Source organism: Crinia signifera, chromosome 4 (assembly GCF_055691185.1).
Source record: "Crinia signifera chromosome 4, ASM5569118v1, whole genome shotgun sequence".
Classification (NCBI taxonomy): Eukaryota; Metazoa; Chordata; class Amphibia; order Anura; family Myobatrachidae; genus Crinia; species Crinia signifera.
Window position 1 is genome coordinate 148,979,221 of NC_139220.1, and position 19,086 is coordinate 148,998,306.

At 42.3% G+C, this 19,086-nt stretch overlaps 1 protein-coding gene across 2 annotated transcripts in view; it reads right to left on the bottom strand.

Annotated features, from left to right (window-relative positions):
- DOCK4 (dedicator of cytokinesis 4) overlaps positions 1–19,086 on the bottom strand; it is a 357,536-nt gene that overhangs the window by 222,430 nt on the left and 116,020 nt on the right. For both annotated transcript variants that reach the window (XM_083182741.1, XM_083182740.1), the window contains exons 7-8: positions 7,505–7,589; positions 5,171–5,322 (exon numbers count right to left, since the gene is read on the bottom strand). In XM_083182741.1, coding sequence (XP_083038867.1) covers positions 5,171–5,322; positions 7,505–7,589 — 237 coding nt within the window. The remainder of the gene's footprint in view (positions 1–5,170; positions 5,323–7,504; positions 7,590–19,086) is intronic.

Genomic DNA, 19,086 nt, shown 5'->3' on the forward strand with positions numbered 1-19,086 from the left:
CCCGACACAGCGGGCAGGGGAGCGAGCGGGCAGGCGAGTGGGCTGGTGGTGCCGGAACAGCCTTGGCGCCATACTATTTTCCGGCGCCTGGGGCGTGTGCTCCACCGACTCCGCCATCGCTACGCCTCTGGATGGAAGACAAGGGATTCTGGCCATTAAAGATGTTTTTCAATCCAGGTGGCAGGGTGTTACTTTTCCTCAGACAAATTCTCATTGCCCAATAGCGATTTATTTATCTATTTTCAAGTGCCTCACTATGCACAATCAATGCTGTTACCTATGATTACCCCTTAGGTTACCAGATACATTGCACTCTGTATTTGTCCTTAGCACTACTGGCCCCTACATACTTAGGTATATTTAATCTGATCTCCTATCGACCTCTCCGGAGAAAGTCTGGTCCAATGCGATTACTGCCTGGGGTAGGGATATACTGACTATAACTGATACCAAGGTTTTTTTTTTAACTTATGGAGCATGTCTTGAAGATACTTCACTCTGCTCAAATGCAGGAAGTACATATTAAAACCGTTCACCAGACATATATCTCCCAGGCCCAACTTAAGTATTTTATTCCAGGGGAATCAGGCCACTGTTTGAAATGCAAGGGATCAAACGTCAATTTTTTGGGCATTATCTGGGATTGTAGGCATATTCTAAAATTTTGGGATAAAGTGATTATTATTATATTATAATTTTATTTATAAGGCGCCACAAGTTTTTTGCAGCGCCGTACAAAGGAACAATACAGGGAGACAAATCTTGGCATAACATTGAATAAAAAAACAAAAATAGAGTACAAATAAAGAGCACCACAGTTCAATACACATTACAGCTTAAATATAAGTAGTGAGGACTCAATCAACATACAACTAGAGGCTTGAGGCCAATGATGAGATGAGTATGCAGACGAAGATGGTCACTGAGTGTTTGAGTGATGTTATTTATTAACGAAGATTGACACTTGAGATTGACAAAAGACCCACTTTTTATGATGTGTGCAAATTTTTCGAAATGGGATTTACAGAGTCGTAAAACTATACGCATTCTGTTCCTCACACTGACTGTAACAGTGGCAAAGAAAGTTATTCTGCGTTGCTGGACTGTGTCTACCCTACCATAACTGCATTCAGTCAATTTAACCTTGCGAAGTCTCCTCAATCTGGATAGACTAACTACAATCCCTTATATTGAACAGGGCATTAATACATTTATGCGCAAATGGGAGATAACTTTACTCCTTGTACTATGAGGGCAACACTTGGTATTTGAATAGATCTCTTAGCAGAAATGGAGCAACATCCGAGACCTGATTGTCGGGGAGATTTATCGAATTATGTTTATTTGCTCTGTTTGCATGACGCTGTTCTTTATGACTTTGTGCATTTTACCCATGTACAGACCTTATTCTTGGTTTACAACTCTCTGTCCCACTTCATTTTCATGCATGGCTGTAAACAGAACTGCATGGATGACACTTTGAATTTGAATATACAATTGTCAACTGTCTTTCTAAATTCAATCGAAAAAGTTTTTTTTTGTTTTTTTTTTTTTAAAGGTCTTTACACAGATTGGTTATTTAGTATTAGTTCCCTTATGTCAGGGGTTCCCAATCTTTTTTGATTCATGGCACCCTAGAGAATCAGAATTTTTTTCACGGCACCCCTAGGTCCCAAAAAAATTAAGTAGATTGGGTTTATATGCGATTCTTAGCGGCAGTTATGTGGTAAAGGGCAGGATTTGCTTCTGTTTGTACACATTCTATGATTGGCAGCCACCAGCACTGGTTTTGCTCATAAATAATTAACCATTAATAATTTGAGTTGGTCCTGGACCACCAACCCGTGGCACCCCTGCATGTGTCCCGAGGCACCCCAGGGAGCCACGGCACACAGTTTGGGAACCACTGCCTTATGTTATACTAGGACAGGTGTAAGTTAATACATCTGTAGATCTTCGAAAAAAGATAAAAAGGAAAGAATGGCTGCATAAATATGACTGTGCACACAAAAATGTATTCTACTTCATAGGGTATAGCACCTTGTAATAAATAAATATCTGGAAATTATCAGGAGAAAATAAAAGAAAACACGTTGAAGCAGTTTGGCTTTTGGAAGCTGGGTAACTTTTCCCTTTCATGTTAAGAAATTTCAAAGCTTTGATATTTTCGGTCTTAAATGCATTATGCAAGAAGCTACATTATACATTTGTATCAGTGTTGGTTTAAATCCAGATTCAAAACATGTTATCAGATGTCCTTTTTTCTAGGGTTCCGGTTATTTAAGATAATTGCCTATATTGGGGGGAAACTAATGTATTAATAAACTTAAGCATACTAGTGATTTACATGCTGGGAATGCCTAAATAATTACTAGGATTTCTGTCAATAGCATGGCACAAAAACAAAGTTCTGGCAAATGCAGACTATTGGCAGCTCTAGACAGTGAAATATATTAATCTCACTTTTTTGGGCAAACATTATAATCTATAAAAAGAAATATGTAAAAGGATTTAATCTTCAAAATAAGTCTTGGAACAATTTCTGCAACACAACAGAGCACTATACTGTTTGGTGAAGCCCCTGTAATGTATTACTACATGAAGACACACTTAATAGCTCCGTTGCTTTGGAAAATATGACACACAACCATGATAAAACTAATGAAGTGGAGGTCTCGAAATTTACTTATTTTCCATCCATTAGCCTAATTTAGGGGTTTCAGATGGCTGACCGTCAGACAGTCAATAGGTTGAAGGAGGAGTTAAATCCCTACTGTTTAGGGAATTATTTAAAGCGCTTCAAAAGGGGTGGTATTAATAGTTTGACACCAAAACTTAGACATTGACAAAAGTCAACTAATATCTAAGGAATTAGTTAGACATGCTGATTCTCTCAATATCAAGACAACCAGCTTTTTTAAAACCGACTTGTTCATAATTTTACCATCCCTACCAGAATAGATTAGTGCACCGAGCGTAGCGAGGCACTGTGCCTGAAGAATGGGGAGCGCAGCGAGCCATGCGAGGGGAAGCGGTCCACTTCTACAGGGTCCATGCACACATATTGATTTTCCATTTCAACATTTTACTTGTGTCTTTACTTTTGTCAAAGTCTAACCAATGCATGTCTAACTTTTGGTGTCAACCTATTGACTATCTGACTAGACATTGTCTATACCACACTCCTATTTTAGATCAAACAAATATTTGCTGGGAAAGGTTCGACGGAGCCACCCAAGCCACCGAAAAGGGGGTATGACCTATGGAAAGGGGTGTGGCCTCTCAGAGATGCAAGCCACGGCCCTATTTTGTTGGCACTATGGCATGGTCAATGCTGTGAAAGCTGCTGGCTCCCAGCCCCTCTGCATGTCTGAATAGAAAATGTGCACATGCAACCCCCCCCCCCCCCCTCCAAAAAAAATGGGTGGGCGGGAACCCTCCCAAGAAACGGGACAGTCCAGAGGCATAACTGCACAATAGGACACGTCATTCAGAGTCTGCAGTTTAAGAAACAGACTCCTTAACAGTCCTGAATGACATATGAATTTGTGTATACAATAAATAGTAAACACAAAATGTCAATGCCATCTGCAACAGAGAAATGATCACTCCAGGATTCTGGCCTCAGACAGTTGCATAGATGCAAGGTAAAAGCAGGGCCATCTTAATATATAGGAAAACTAGGCAGCTGTCTAGTGCCTACAATTCCAGAGCTTTTGAAGGAAAATTACTAAGATGGGAGTTCTATTTCACATGGGATGTTGATATGGGAAACTAATCAGAATCTACTTCTTATTTATTTAGCACCTTCTAGAAGATAAGATAGTATCTAATTGGTTGCCCATAGCAACATCCCATGTAAAATAGAACTCCCATCTTAGTAAAATGTTCCCCTTTGAGTTGGGGCAGGTGGTGGTCATACAATGAGAGCAGCATTCTCTACCTGCCTCCCACACTGCAACCAGAATGTGATTGGCTGATAGCTGGAGCTGACAACCAATCACTGTGTGGAAGCAGGTAGACACAGGTTACAAGCTATCACTTCTTTTACTTTGTTCCTGTGAATGGGTGTGTAGGGGCCCCAGTGCATTGCTTTGTTGATGGCTCATAATGCTGTAAAGACAGCACTTGGTAAAAGCCATATTTCATACTTGCAAATAAGAAAAATATATAGCCATAGTCAATGAATCATAGATGACTAGAAAAGTGCATTCGGTTTCTTCTGGGGCATACAAATGGTGAAAGTTTTTGCCTATTTTCTAAGCTATCTGTCTAGACCACTGAAAAATTAAGCACAAATCATTCTGTGCATACACCCCATAGCGTTACACAGTCCCAAGCATAGCTATTGCCGGCTCAATTCGTATACATATGGGCATTCTAGACAATGTGAAGTTCAAGGGAAAACGCCTACCCTAGATTGCTTAGCACAAAAAGTTTAGCACACATCTCAACGTTTTTTGCTCAAAGGCTTGCAGATACTATTTTAGAAAATAACAGAATGATTGAGAAGTGTTTAATGCCTTCTGTCAAATGTGGTCAAGGAACTGAAAAAGTAAAGGAATATTTGTCAAAGATTTACAAAGTGCAAGAAAAAATATCCAATACAAAAAAAAAAGTTAACACTGGATTTTACAACTTCAGGTCATCGAAAGCATACATCTAAGCTATGCAAATTCTACTTCATAAAGGAATAAAGGAGCGAAAAGTACAGTCTCTGATGGACTGGCCAGCACAATAACCAGAAGTCAACCCTACCGAGTGGGATGAACTTGACCATAAAGTTAAGAAATAATGTCTTATAAGAAAGAAAACCTATGGAAGGGGCTACAGAAGCTATGAACAAAAAAGCTCAGCTAAAATGCCAAACCTACTGATAGCACATCATTAGGAATAGAAACGCCCCTAGGAGTTACAAAGTGAGAGTGCAGGTTAGACATGAGAGTCTTAATCTACAATGAAGCAAAAAAAAAAAAAAAGTTATCAATTAACCATGTAACTTACTCATAGCATGAGAGCAATTTGGGGGTCACTTCTGCTACCAAGTCACGCCATGACGCGACTAGAATTGTGGTTTAATGCAAAAGGAGGCTAGATGACCGTGGGCACAACTGAATGTAGAGATCAGTAACCAATGTGCCACTTTCACCTTTAAAATTAAGTGAATTACCTTATTGGTCGATTTTCTTTGCCATCGTAAAGTGAGAATATCACCTCCAGCTCCTCTCCCAGGTTGGAGCACATTAAACTTTTCATTTGCACAAACAGGTGGTGGCTGCTAGCTGGAACTGGAGTGTCTTTTTTTCGATGTCTGTGTTCCATCTGTCCAAAGAACCACATATTTATTATTGTTGTTTATTTATTAACAGTTTCTTATATAGCATGCACATATTCCGTAGCACTGTACAGAGAATACACATTCATATCAGTCCCTGCCCCAGTGGAGCTTACAATCTATCTTCCCTACTACATGTACACGCACACACAAACATTCTAGGGTTAATTTTTGTTTTCGGGCCAATTAACCTACCAGTATATTTTTGGACTGTGGGAGGAAACCGGAGTATCCAGAGGAAACCCACGCAAGTACGGGGAGAATATACAAACTCCGCACAGTTAGAGCCATGGTGGGAATTGCACCCATGACCTCAGTGCTGTGAGGCAGTAATGCTAACCATTACACCATCCATACTGCCCATATTGATAAAAGATAATGAGATAAATGACTGTTAAATAGGTTGTAGCTAAGCGCTCACCCTTTGTTTGCTGTAGTGCGTACAGTAAATGACAGGATGATGATGTCTGTATCAAAATGATGTTAATTAATTTATAAACAAAGTACATGAGAGTGGGAATGCAGTACAATCGATACAATGGTGTAGTGGGGGGCTGGATGTGAAGGTGCCTGTGATGATCCCCGTGGGGGATTAGGGTGCCAGCAGGCCCCTTTGTACCATAAGCCTTATAGGTTTATGTCTCATGCAGGTGGGGTTGGTGAAACAGCTGCCTTAATTAAGCCCTTGTGGGTATGAGGGTCTCAGCAGATCCCTTTTTACCATAAGTCCGTGGGCTTATGTCTTAAAGGGGCAGCTGTGAGTCCAGGTGGGGGTTTGCAAGTGGGTGGGTGCGGGATAAAGTCCAATGGAGCTGTGCTGCAGAGAAAAGTCAATGGTGGGTTTTCAGGTAGAAGGTGCTGGGTGGTGGCATCCCGCTCCCAGAGATCTTACCAACTTGCTTCCGTTGCAGAGTGTGGGCAGCAGTGTTTGCAGGTATGGCCCGATTCTGCTCCTAATGCAGTGGTGAGAACCGATTTGCCCGGCTCACTCTGTGGGGAGACGCCGCTCCGTTAACTTGGGATGCTGCTTCCACAGTCCCCTGTCTCTGACGCCGCTTCCGGGTTGGCGCGGTGACGTCAGCGGGGGGGATCTGTGCGCTCTTACTTACACTGAGGAGACTGGGCTGCCGGTGGGTGTGCTGTTATCGGTGTGCGTGTGCGAGCTAAATGACTGGTGATTGTTTTTGTGCAGCCTAGTACACATGATTTAAGCCGCAATTAAGCCCCATACACATTCTAATAGAACTCAAAAGTGTTAAAAAGGGCAAAAGCCTTGGTCTTTAACACTTAGGGCTATTGAATTATTATTAATTGTTGCCGTATAAAGGAATGTTTAATGAGCAATCAGAAGCCAGCAAAAGTTCCTGACACAGCATAGGAACCCAAAAAAAGTCAATTTATTGGCGATTTCTTTTTAAGTCTACTCTGGCTTTAAAAAGGACCCCCACCCACCACCACCAATGCCCCCTAAGTCTCCTCAATAGTAAGTGGTGAATAAGGATATGGAGTCAGCATATAAAGGATCGATAGTTGAATTTATCCAAAAGTATTAATTCAGCAAACTGTATCTTTAGTAGGTCAATATATGAAGTAGCAATAACCTCTTTATATAGTATTGTACATTATCACTGCTTCTCTTAACAAGTTAGGATAAAAAATGTAATACCATTTTGGCATGATATTCACTTTGTGCCGATATTTCCGACAGTCGCAAATATTGGCACATACCTAGTCAATCTAGTCCATTTTGGACTGTTGTTCCCGGATGCAGATTCGACTATTTTAAAAAGTTGAAACCGCATTGTTGAAAACAGCCGCTAGATTATCAAATCTGCTGACTTTTTTTTCCAAAATACACATGCATCACAAATTTTCCACCAATCCATGTGTTTTACAACTGTCACATAGTCAAAGATTGAATCAGAGCTTTGGTAGAATTGGCTGATATTTTCAACTGTCGGAAATGTTTAGAAAAAGAGATTGAATATCACCTATGAGTAATTGACCCTCTGATCTACTTGTAAGAGTCTTACTGGCTTCCACATGCCTAGAATTGAGAGAAGGTCACCGGTTTCCTCCCAAAATCCAAAATGATACTGGTAGGTTAATTGGCTTCTGACAAAGAAAATAACCTGTGTGTCTAACGATATCTTAATTATATATACTCACCAATTTATATAATTCAGTAACACTAATTTCTTCTGGATCCACCATAGCAAACTCTTTTCTTGGAACCAAATCTAGTCCAAGCTGCCTGTAAATTGTGGACAAAAACAAAACATCCTTAAATCGCAAGCTACAGTGTGCTGACACATATGATACTGGAAGCTGACCAAAACACTCCTCCCAAAATTAAAGTAGGTAAATTAGCACTTTGTCTTCAAAGGCTTGTGTACTCACCTCAGTTCACAAAATGACCAGGGTTTTCTAAAACGCTAGCTAGAACTGCAATCATCAAAAGTGCTAACACAGAAACCAATGAAATATATACCATTGTATTTTACCTCCTAAAATATTTCCATTCTGAGACAAAATAATGATGTATGCAGACATTTGAGCCAAGAAAAGCACATCGGGACTTAAACCATAAAACACCCTCAATTTTTTTATATGACATTACGGTTTGCTCCAGCAGATTCAGACACAAGAACACAAAACTTTTCTAGTACACTCGTTATTGCTGCATGTTAAAATAAACCAACAGAGTGCACACACATGCATCAATATAACTATGCCAGGTAAAGTCAGAGAGTATTGATGACCACAATTTGTATAATGCTTAAGATAATAAGATTCAGGAGTTAATGGGTAAATTGATCCATTATAAAAATTTCACTATGTGCTAACATCTCTGAGAAATGCACAAAACATCGGCTAAAAATGCCAGCATCGCTCACATTGGTATATAAATTCAAATACAAAATGTTGTGTAAATAAAATTATATTTCCTCTAGAAGGCAAAAATAACAGGTCATTATGATGCATAAAAATTTTTGCTTGGCAAATTTCACACCTATTTTGACACATTCACTTGACACTCAAAGGGCAGTATTTAATGCGCCAGATTCACTGTTTTTTTTCGGTGAATCAGACGGTTTTCACTCCTTGCGGTGAATCTTTTTCACTGAAAATCTGATTCACCCTATTCAATGTTCACTGTTGGCCGAAAGTGAACAGTGAATGCCGGCCAGTTCTCCGTTTCATGCTCGCTGCAATGCGATGGTGTATTTCAATTGGGTTTTCACTGGGATTCGCAGAGAGTGTATTCAATGCTAGGATGGAGAACTTTCAGCATGATTTTCATCATGATTCACTACTTTGCATTTGACATCTTTTTTAAAGGTGAACTGAGAAGTATTATTTATTTTTTTTGGTGTCAAAAAATCTGAAATTTGATTCTGTGAAGGGGCATGCTATTTTTATTCATGTGCTTGCAGCACAAGAATATATATTACATTTTTAATTATTATTTCTTTATGATTTTTTTTTATTACACATTCGCTAGCAGGGGGCCAGGAGCCGTTCATTAAATATTCACTTCACACTGGTCCCGCTCATTACATATGCACAAGCGGGACCAGTGAAGCGGCTCCCTACCTGTGTCTCCTGCCAGCTCTCCCCGGGGGGGGGGCAGCTCCTGCTGCCTGTGTCCCCGGGAGCCCTCCTTCTCCCCCACACATTCCGGTGCAGGCAGAAAGGCTTTCATCTCCCAGCCTGCTGCCGTCCCCCTGCTCTGCTGCATGGGTTAAAATTCACCGTCAGGGGCAGTAAGCCCATGCGGCGTTGAATAGGATGACAGGAAAGGTTGTCAGCAAATGCTGCAGCCCTTTGGAACCCTGCAAATGTGCAGCGAATCCTAAACAGGATTCGCTGCACATCGCTAGAAATTACATTAAATACCTTCCAAAGAGTTAATTATACTAGTAATCTCCACTTTTTGGTCATTGTGTAAAAGAACTAAAATCTCTTAGCAAATAACAGAATCATTGTGATGGACACTCTAGGTAGGTCACAAATAAAAAAAGTTTACACTATTTGCTTTGTACAGTAACTACTAAATCATTAATCTTACATTTATGGTATAAATAATTCACGTTGTTCCATTTTTAAAAAAAAAGCAGTCAAACAAAGTAATAATAATTACTCACCAAAAATAGAAACCAGCAATACCATTACATGGAATGTTGTATTTCCTAACAAGTGATATAAGATCCCCTACAATAACATTCAGTTCTGCAACTAGCACATTAATAATAAATATTGTATCCTAAGGGGAGTGGTATAAAACCAAGCAACAGTGCGGCATGAGCCTTAGCAACTAAATCTGTGCAGTTGGAAAATAGAAATAATACTGTAAATATCATCTCCGTCTTTGCATTTAACATTATATACTTAAAGTAGTGCTGGAGAGTAGATTCACAATTATAGAAGGAATTCTAGTGACGCATCACTTGTACCTTCTAGAGAATAGATCATATTTAAAAATGAGTACTTGTGTAGTTAAACAATTAAGGGGCAGATTCAATTAGCTGCAGGGTTTATCACACAGCTGTGGCTCAGACCAGAGCTATTTAATTACCACAGATACCTTTTTCTGGTAAACCACAGAGGGTACACTTAATAGCCCCATAAGCTTTGAAGGAAAAAAAACTCATAACGTGCTTCTGTGGCTAGCTGGGAAACGTCATAGTTTTGACACTTAACCCAGGTCCTGTGGGTTAATGAGAGTAATCCTCAGATTTACTGCGCATAGAAATTGGGCAGTAACTGAATAGCTATGCAGTAAGTCCCTTGCTAACTAAATCTGCCCATTAACATTTGCATTTCTGCAAAAATGTGCTATTATGCAATTCCACAGAAATTGGGGAGGTTTATTAGAACAACTTTGCCTTTCTTATAAAATATACATTCAACACAAAGCACTGATATTGAAAGATACGATGTCTCTGAAGGTGTGTATACATGTTGCGATTTTGGCTTCCAATCACACAGTGTTATCCCTACTTGCAGCACCGTGCAGCTCTGTGAGGTCAGTATCACAGAGATAAATAGACTACAGGCAAGACAATTGTGACTATTTCGCTTGTAATGTACAGGGTACTTGGCCATAGGCCAAAAAGCACAGTCAAAATCGCAAGTGAAGATGGTCAACATTGTATGGTTCTGGGCTCTGGGGAATTCAAGCGGAATTGCATAGTCAAAGCCAAAGCAAATACCACCAAATAAGCAGAATGTAAGAGTAAAGCACAGCTACTGTAGATGTATGCCCTACAGTTTATCGATGCAATACACCCACAGCAGGATCATTTCTCTTAGAACACTGAAATCAAGGCTTGTACATAAAACTTCAAAGACAAATGTAACAAACTTACCATTAAACAAACACAGCAATGGTAAATATTATATGTCTAACCATGAAAGAAAACATGCTTCATGATAGGTATTGACAAAAATAACATTATTCAATTAAATCCATGTTTTTAAGCTAGCCCCCCCAAAATGGACTTTAGTATTCAATTGTGGCCTTTTTGGGATGTTTTTTAGTCCTTTGTCCCTGATGCAGTGTCACTTTTTAAAACACCAAAATGCATTGGTGAAAAAGAAGAAAAGAACGGTCGGAAAAAAGCTGCAATTTCTACACTGAGGGTTTTCTGGACTAGAGGAAAAACCGGCACTTCGCTAACTACCCCCTATTATTGCATAAAAATAACAAATTGTTTATGAAGCCACCTCGGTGTGAGATGTATTATGAAACAAAAATACTGTCAATTACTTTTTGGTACTGATCTGTTTTCCAGAGTTATATATTAAGGAAATGGACAATGAGAAAGTTTCCTGTTAAACATAAAGCACTATGGGGCAGATTTATTAAGCTTGGAGAAGAGATAAACTGGAAATAAAGCGGAGAAAAGGTAAAAGGAGATAAAGCACCAGCCAATCAGCTCCCAACTGTCTTTTTTAAACACAGCTGATTGGCTGGTGCTTTATCTCCTTTTACCTTTTCTCCGCTTTATCTCCAGTTTATCTCTTCTCCAAGCTTAATAAATCTGCCCCTATGTGCTGTAGTGAGAAACTGAAAACCACCAGTCTTTGAAATGAAAATCTAGAGCTTCTAATAAAGTATGGGAACCTGAGAACTACCGAATCAGCTTATTTTGAGGTCCGACAATCATTTCAAGCTCTTTATCACAGCTCCCATTAAGCAGTTGGCTTGCCACTTAACGTGTGTCTAGCAAATGCCTACCCACTGAACTGCATTTTATAAAATGTAATTTATATGATTCAAGCACTGGCAGCTGCTATTTTCTTTTATTAAAAAAAAAAAAAAAAAAAGAAGAGATAAATGTGTTACCAACTGTCCAATATATACAGTAAGTAATATACAGCAATAATTTTGGTACTTATTAGTTATCTGGGCGCCCGATTTTTTGATTGTATGCCTTAAGTTAAGGCATACAATCAGATGTGATGCGATGCGATATCGCATCGCATCGCATGCGACCATCGGATGCGATGACCCGATTTTTCCATAGGAATCAATGTTAAAATGGACAGAGTCCATTTTAACATGGAATTCAATGGGAAAAAGGGGTCCTCTTCATACCCCTACTATCCAAGTGGGCATGGAGTTGGATATAAACCTGTGGCGAGCGTAGCGAGCCACCGAGCCCGAAGCGTGGCGAGCGAAGCGAGCCTCGCGAGGGGCCGGTATTCTATGTCCCCTCGCGGGGCTCGCTACGCTCGCCACGCTTCGGGCTCGGTGGCTCGCTACGCTCGCCACAGGTTTATATCCAACTCCATGCCCACTTGGATAGTAGGGGTATGAAAAGGACCCCTTTTTCCCATTGAATTCCATGTTAAAATGGACTCTGTCCATTTTAACATTGATTCCTATGGAAAAATCGGGTCATCGCATCGCATCCGATGGTCGGATGCGATGCGATGTGCCCGATCCGACCCGATTTAGAAATCGGGCGCCCGGATAACTCATAAGTACCATAATTTTATTACAGTACCGTGGAGGTTATTCAGACCGGATCGCAGGGCTGCTAAAAAGCAGAGCTCTTTGATCAGACAGCGGTCTCCCTTACAGAGTGAAAACCCACCCCATGTAAGCCTGTGAATGGGCGGCAAATAGCTGAAAATCCATACGCAATCACTCACCATCTAGTATGTGCAGTCTGTGGGTAGCCCAGGACTTACTCGGCAGCCGTGAATCCAACAGGCTGTTCGGGGCTGGAGCTTATGCGGTTTCCCCGACACTGACACTACTATTAAATGGCCAGTTACCACCCCGAAATGCCGTCCACCTGTCAATGAACTTGAATAAGGCCAGCGAAGAAAAAAAAACCTGCAGGATTTTATCAATGAAAGGCAGTATGCATGTGCGCTCATTGCACATGTGCAGTTAATCGAAAATCAGACTGGCTGCTAATTCGCAGCCGTCCGATCAGGTCTGAATAACCCCCATGTGAGCTACTATACCACACATTTATCTGAACATCAGAATGTTTGCAATTCAGTATAATAAAAAAAAAAAAAAATCCTTTTGTATACAGTATATCATGATGACCATATTTATTATAACTGCATTGAAAGTAGGTGCTGAGTAAAAAAATAAATATGCCTCCGTTTGCACTTATTGCATGCAAAAGCAGCATAAATAACTCTGGATTAATGGGGCATTCATTTACCAAATGTGAGGTTTCATTTTCTGCTGCAATGCAAAGCAGGTAATTAATACAGAACTATTTTGAAATGACCTGTGATTTTATTATTAAAATGAACTCAAAACAAGAAGAAATGTTTGTTTTTTAATTGTATACAACTTTAACCCTTTAAATGCCCTGTGAATTTGTCAAAATAGGTGTGAAAATTGGCAAGCAAACATTGTATTCATCATAATGACCTGTAATGTTTACCTTATATAGGAAATATAATCTTTTATTACACAACATTTTTTATTTGAATTTATATAACACATGTGAGCGACGTTGGCATGTTTACCTGATATTTTGCACACCTCTCACAGAGATATTGGCACTCAAGGGTTAATATTATGGGCAGTATTCAATGACGGAGTTCTCCGTGCATGGAGAGCGTTTTATTTTGCTCTCCATGCACTCTCCGTGTTCCGGAGGGCTCGCTGCCACTCCTGCTCCCACTATTCAACGTTTTTAAGACTCGCCGCCACTCGCGGCGAGTCTTAACCCCTGCAGCGGACGAGCGTCCGCGGCAGGGAGCTGACAGGGAGCCGTGGGACGTGGCATCCAGGGAGATTAAAGTCTCCCTGGATGCCACAGAACATATGTGAGGGTAGGGGGCTCCCCCGGGACCCAGGCAGCACAGGCTGCCCCCCCCCCCTATAGCCAGCGGGGGACCCAGTATTCACTGCACCCGAACGTGCATACGGGTGCAGTGAATATATGAATATCTAATGAGCGGCTCGAGCGCTCCGGCCCCCTGCTGGCTGCACTGTGTAAAAAAAAAGAAAAAAAAAATTAAAAAAAATATTTTTTTTTTAATTAAATATATATTCATGTGCTATAAGCACATGAATAAAAATCACATGCCCCTTCACAGAAAAAAAATCCTGATTTTTTTACACCAAAATTAAATACAAAACCCTTTTAGATTAAAAGTTCACATTCCAGCTCTCCATCAAAAGATGGAGAATTTCTACACGGAGAGAGACGGCGAAAATCACTTAGAAAGACGGAGAACATTTCACATTGAATAGGGTTGCTCGCTTTTGGAGAGCAAAATGCCCCGTCCAAGGCGAAAAAAGCACAAATTCTCCACAAAACACGGAGAACTTTTCTCATTGAATACTGCCCTATGACTTAAAATAATAAAAAATGTTAACAGTGTAAGATTAAAGTTGGTTTCCAGTTTTAATAAATCACACATGGTAGTAATAATGGTACCATTGTACTCCAGTGTAAAATGTGTTTATACCCCTCTATGGATAGATAACCAAGAAGGTAGAGGATCAAACTCACTTTTAAAAATGCCTACTGTAGCTCAATATGCTGTCATGCCACTTCCAGTTCCCACAACTGTAACAATTCCGGTGTGCGGAGGAGCTATGCCACAGAGCTACTGCAGAAAGCACTAATACCTTTCATAGTTCATTCCAAGAACACATATGTCTGATTGGATTCAGTATTGAATCCCGGCGGTCGGGATCCCGGCGCCGGAATCCCGACAGCCGAAATGCCGACAAGGGGGGGACGTGGATCGCCCCCCCTTGCGGGCTCGCTGCGCTCGCCACGCAGCGGGCCCGGTGCCTCGCTACGCTCGGCACACTAATTTATTCTCCCTCCAGGGGTGTCGTGGACACCCACGGAGGGAGAATGTGTCGGCATTTTGGCGATCGGGATTCCGGCATCGGGATTCTGAACGCCGGGATCCCGACCGCCGGGATTGTAACTGCATCCCGTCTGATTCAGTGGTGGATACTGCAGAAATATTGTAATTTTTCAGCAATTGTAAAGCGCAATAATCTGCAAATGCAAACTTTAGCATTCCACTTGTGTAGATGCCTGCATTTGAATGTGCAGTGAAATGTAGCAAATGTAATGTGTGCAGAAAGAGTTAGATTTGGGTGAGTTGTTTAATTCTGTGCAGGGTAAATACTGGCTGCTTTATTCTTAAGGCCCCCATACATTAGTCCGACTTGTCCTAAGGGCAAGTCGGACCTGATTTCCCCCTGCAGCTCCCCGGGAGGGGGACACACGATTAGGCACTGATGTGCCAAGTTTTGCAAATGATACATCGCATGCGATGTATCATTTGCAACTCCCGGGGAGCTACAAGGTGGAGGGAGCAGGGGGGCAAGGGACATCCAGGTGGCGGGTGGAGGACGCTGCGAGGTGGCTGGGGGGCGCTGCTAGTAGCCCAGAGGCAGCGGACGCTGCGGGGGACACAGGCGGCAGTAACGTAGCGGCAGGCAGGGGGAGCCGGGAGCTGTCAGCACTGGAGGAAAAAAAAGCCCATACAATGAATGGGCGGCCTGTGGTTGGCTGAGCGCTCTTTTAGCCAATTGCTGACTGGCTGAGAGAGCGCTCAGCCAATCACAGTCTGCCCATTCATTGTATGGGCTTTTTTTTTCCTCCAGCGATGACAGCTCCCGGCTCCCCCTGCCTGCCTCTACGTTACTGCCGCCTGTGTCCCCCGCAGCGTCCACTGCCTCTGCGCTACTAGAAGTGTCCCCCGCCCCCCCCCTGCTCCCTCCACCGGACGGAGCATTGACAGCTCCCTGCTCCGGCTCCCCCTGCCCATCTCCCTCGCCAGCATCCGCCGCCTGTGTCCCCTGCCCGGCTGCACATAAGATTTAGTAAATCTTATGTGCAGCCGGTCCGTCCTCCCGACTCTGACCCGATGCGCATGGGACTGCGCATTGGGTCGGACCGGGTGTCTATACCTGCGATTTGGCCCGATTTCAATGCCCGATCCATCTGAATCGGGTGAAATCGGGACCAAATCGCATAGTGTATGGGGCCATTATATGATACGCTGCACTGCCGATAATATTCATGATATCAGCGGTGCGAAAAAATTAACGACCAGCAGGTAAAACACTGAACAATATCGTTCGGCAATGTCACCCAGAGCCACGCTGAAACATGCAGTCACTGCCGATATCGTCAGATTTGGCTGCATGTCCAGACGATCGGGGTTATAGCTACTGATCCGCAGGAGTGTGCATCGATAATGATATAGTGGCTACACACTGAACGATCTGCACAAGGATATCGTTGATGATATTGTTATTATGTATACCATTCTTGACAATTGTATATAGTGCATACCCAGCTTTACATTCTTTACAAGCTGGGTACACATATATACAATCCCTGTTTCTTGCGACCGTTGGACCGACCGTCCACCCGTCGGACCGTCCACAAACAACATAATGGGCTGGTTTAGTAATTTTAGTCACCCTTTTACCCATTAAAAAAAACGACGTTGGGGGAGTCCGTCACACCCAGAGACCTCGAATCCTATTTGACTCGACTATTTTGCAAATTGGTCCCCACTCTGGGAGATCAACCCCTACACATTGAGCGGGCACACAGAGCGCTTCGCCCGAAGCCTAAAGAGGGGGAACCTCCTCGAGATGTCGTACTGAAATTCCTTTCTTTTAAAACCAAGGATCAGATTTCATTTGCAAGTAGATCACTGCCTCAAATTTCATTCGAGGACTCCCAGCTACAGATCTTCCAGGATTTAGCCCCCTCCACCATTATAAAGAGGAGAGAAATGAGGGACATCACCAAAACTCTCCGTGACAATGGATACAAATACAAATGGGGGTTTCCATTTCGACTGATAATCGATGTGAATGGCCACCAAGTCTCAGTGAGGGACCCCAAGGAAGGGAAAGACCTGCTTCACAAGCTTAAACTTTCAGAGGCCAATACCTCCAGCAGCCCCTCACGATCTTGAAGCGGGTCATCACAAAACCTCCAGAAACAGCCGTAATGTATCACAGGACTTTGTCCCTTTTTCTCTTCTTTTTTTTTTTTTTATAATTTTATTTATTTTTTGTAGCCTTTTGTAACCTCGTTCACCCTGTGATGCTCAAGGGTTCCTATAAGAATGTCTGGATGACCCCAACTCATCCCCATGGACACCCCACCCGGTGGGTGGTCGTCGGTGGGGAAAAACCTATAGTATCCCAAACATTCCCTATATTAGCGTGGTTTACAGACCACACCCTGTTGGTACTTCTACCATATGTTTTCATGTTACTAATTGTTCTTAAGTTCAAATTTTGGTAATTATGCTAAGATTTTGTTGTTTAGCTAAATGTTTAAATGCTATGTTAGCTTTCTCAGAGCTGACAATTACAGGCTATATTACAAAATGGCTTCGGGTGGACGGGCTGGGAATTGTCTCTGTCCGCGCCACCCCCCCCCCCTTGTTATCAGGGACTTGCGTTAGTGTAGGGATTCTTATCCCTGTCCTTTCAGATTTTGTGCCTACAGTTCAGTTATTAAGCACTCCCACTTAGTGGGCCCTCTAGGTTTGCTTCTTGTTTCAAGCTCACCTGTTCTCCCCCCCTGGGTCCCACTCAAGGTGAGCCGCAGTCCCTCAATTGAGGGCCGTCAAGGCTCACATCTTTTTCTTACTCCCACCCCCCCTTTTTTTTTTTTCTTCTTTCTTTTTTCTTTTCTCTACCTTCCCTTCCACCCCCTTCCCCCCTCCTCTCTCTGCCTCTATCATCCAACCTAACCCTTAGCTACTGGTTTTTACAGAGTGGGCGGCCAGCGATTTATATCTCTCCATCATGCCCATCAACGTAAATTCTCAAAATGTTAAGGGGCTAAACACACCCCAAAAAAGATCTCTTCTGTTTCGTATGCTTAACTCTCTGCAGGGGGACATTGCCTTTATACAAGAAACACATTTTAAACATAATACACACCCCTCGCTAGTATCTAGACGTTTTCCCACAGTGATATACTCCTCCCATTCTACTAAAAAGAATGGAGTAGCAATAATGGTTCGTTCCACAACCCCATTACAGATCATTTCCACTAAAAGAGACAAAGAAGGTCGCTACATTATTCTGGTCTGCAGGGTGGGCCCTCAACTGATGACCCTAGTAAACCTTTATGCACCTAATTCTGGACAGGGTTTTTTTTTCCGTAAACTTTTTCGAGAAATTCAAAATGTTCGCCAAGGCGCACTATTGGTAGGAGGCGACTTCAACTCAGTTATCTCAACAGGCTTAGATAAGAGTAGCCCCTCGCACCCGCACCAACACAGCCATCCCCCGGGCAATCTTAGGAAACACATGTCCGAGGCTGGTCTCTTTGACACTTGGCGTGCCCACTATCCGACCTCCAGAGATTACACTTTCTTTTCGAATCCCCACGGAACATATTCGCGCATAGACATGATTCTAGGATGTAGTAGCATACTGCAGTCACTGACAAAAGTGGACATTCTTCCTAACGTTTGGTCAGACCACTCAAGCGTCCTAGCCACTATAGACCTATTAGGCACTCAAAAAGGCCGTCACAATTGGAGACTGAATGAAACTCTCTTACGTATACCCCAATTTAAAGAACAAATCACTACCCAGATACAGGACTACTTTCAAACTAACGTCACTGACGATGTTCCCCTGCCTACAATATGGGAGGCCCATAAGGCGGTGATTAGAGGAGCTGTAATCAAATACGCCACACATAGAAAAAAGCTTCAAAATGAGAGGATCTCTTCTCTTACCTCTCGACTCTCCCAGTTGGAACATATACACAAACAATCTCACTCTCCCTCGGTACTGACACAGATTCAAGGGGTCAGGGGGGGAACTACAATCTATTTTAGCGGAACGCACTGAAAAATCCCTACGACACCTAAACCAAAGATTTTATGAAAAAAGTAATAAATCAGATTCACTCCTCGCAGCTCAACTCAGAGCACAGAGAGCCTTCCAAACTATTTCCGCAATTCGTGATGCTCAACAAGCCCTTAGCTACGACCCAGTTCACATAAACGACTCTTTCTATAAATACTACAAGTCCCTTTACAATCTGAGGGACCCGGTTCCCGGCCCCTCCTTACCATCAGCTATAGCGCAGGAATATCTTGACTCATGTCACCTCCCCACACTATCGGACTCAGCCATTAATTTACTCAATTCCCCTATATCACCTGAAGACGTCAATAATGCACTGAAATCACAGAAACCGTCAAAGGCCCCAGGACCCGACGGGTTCCCTATGTCTTATTAC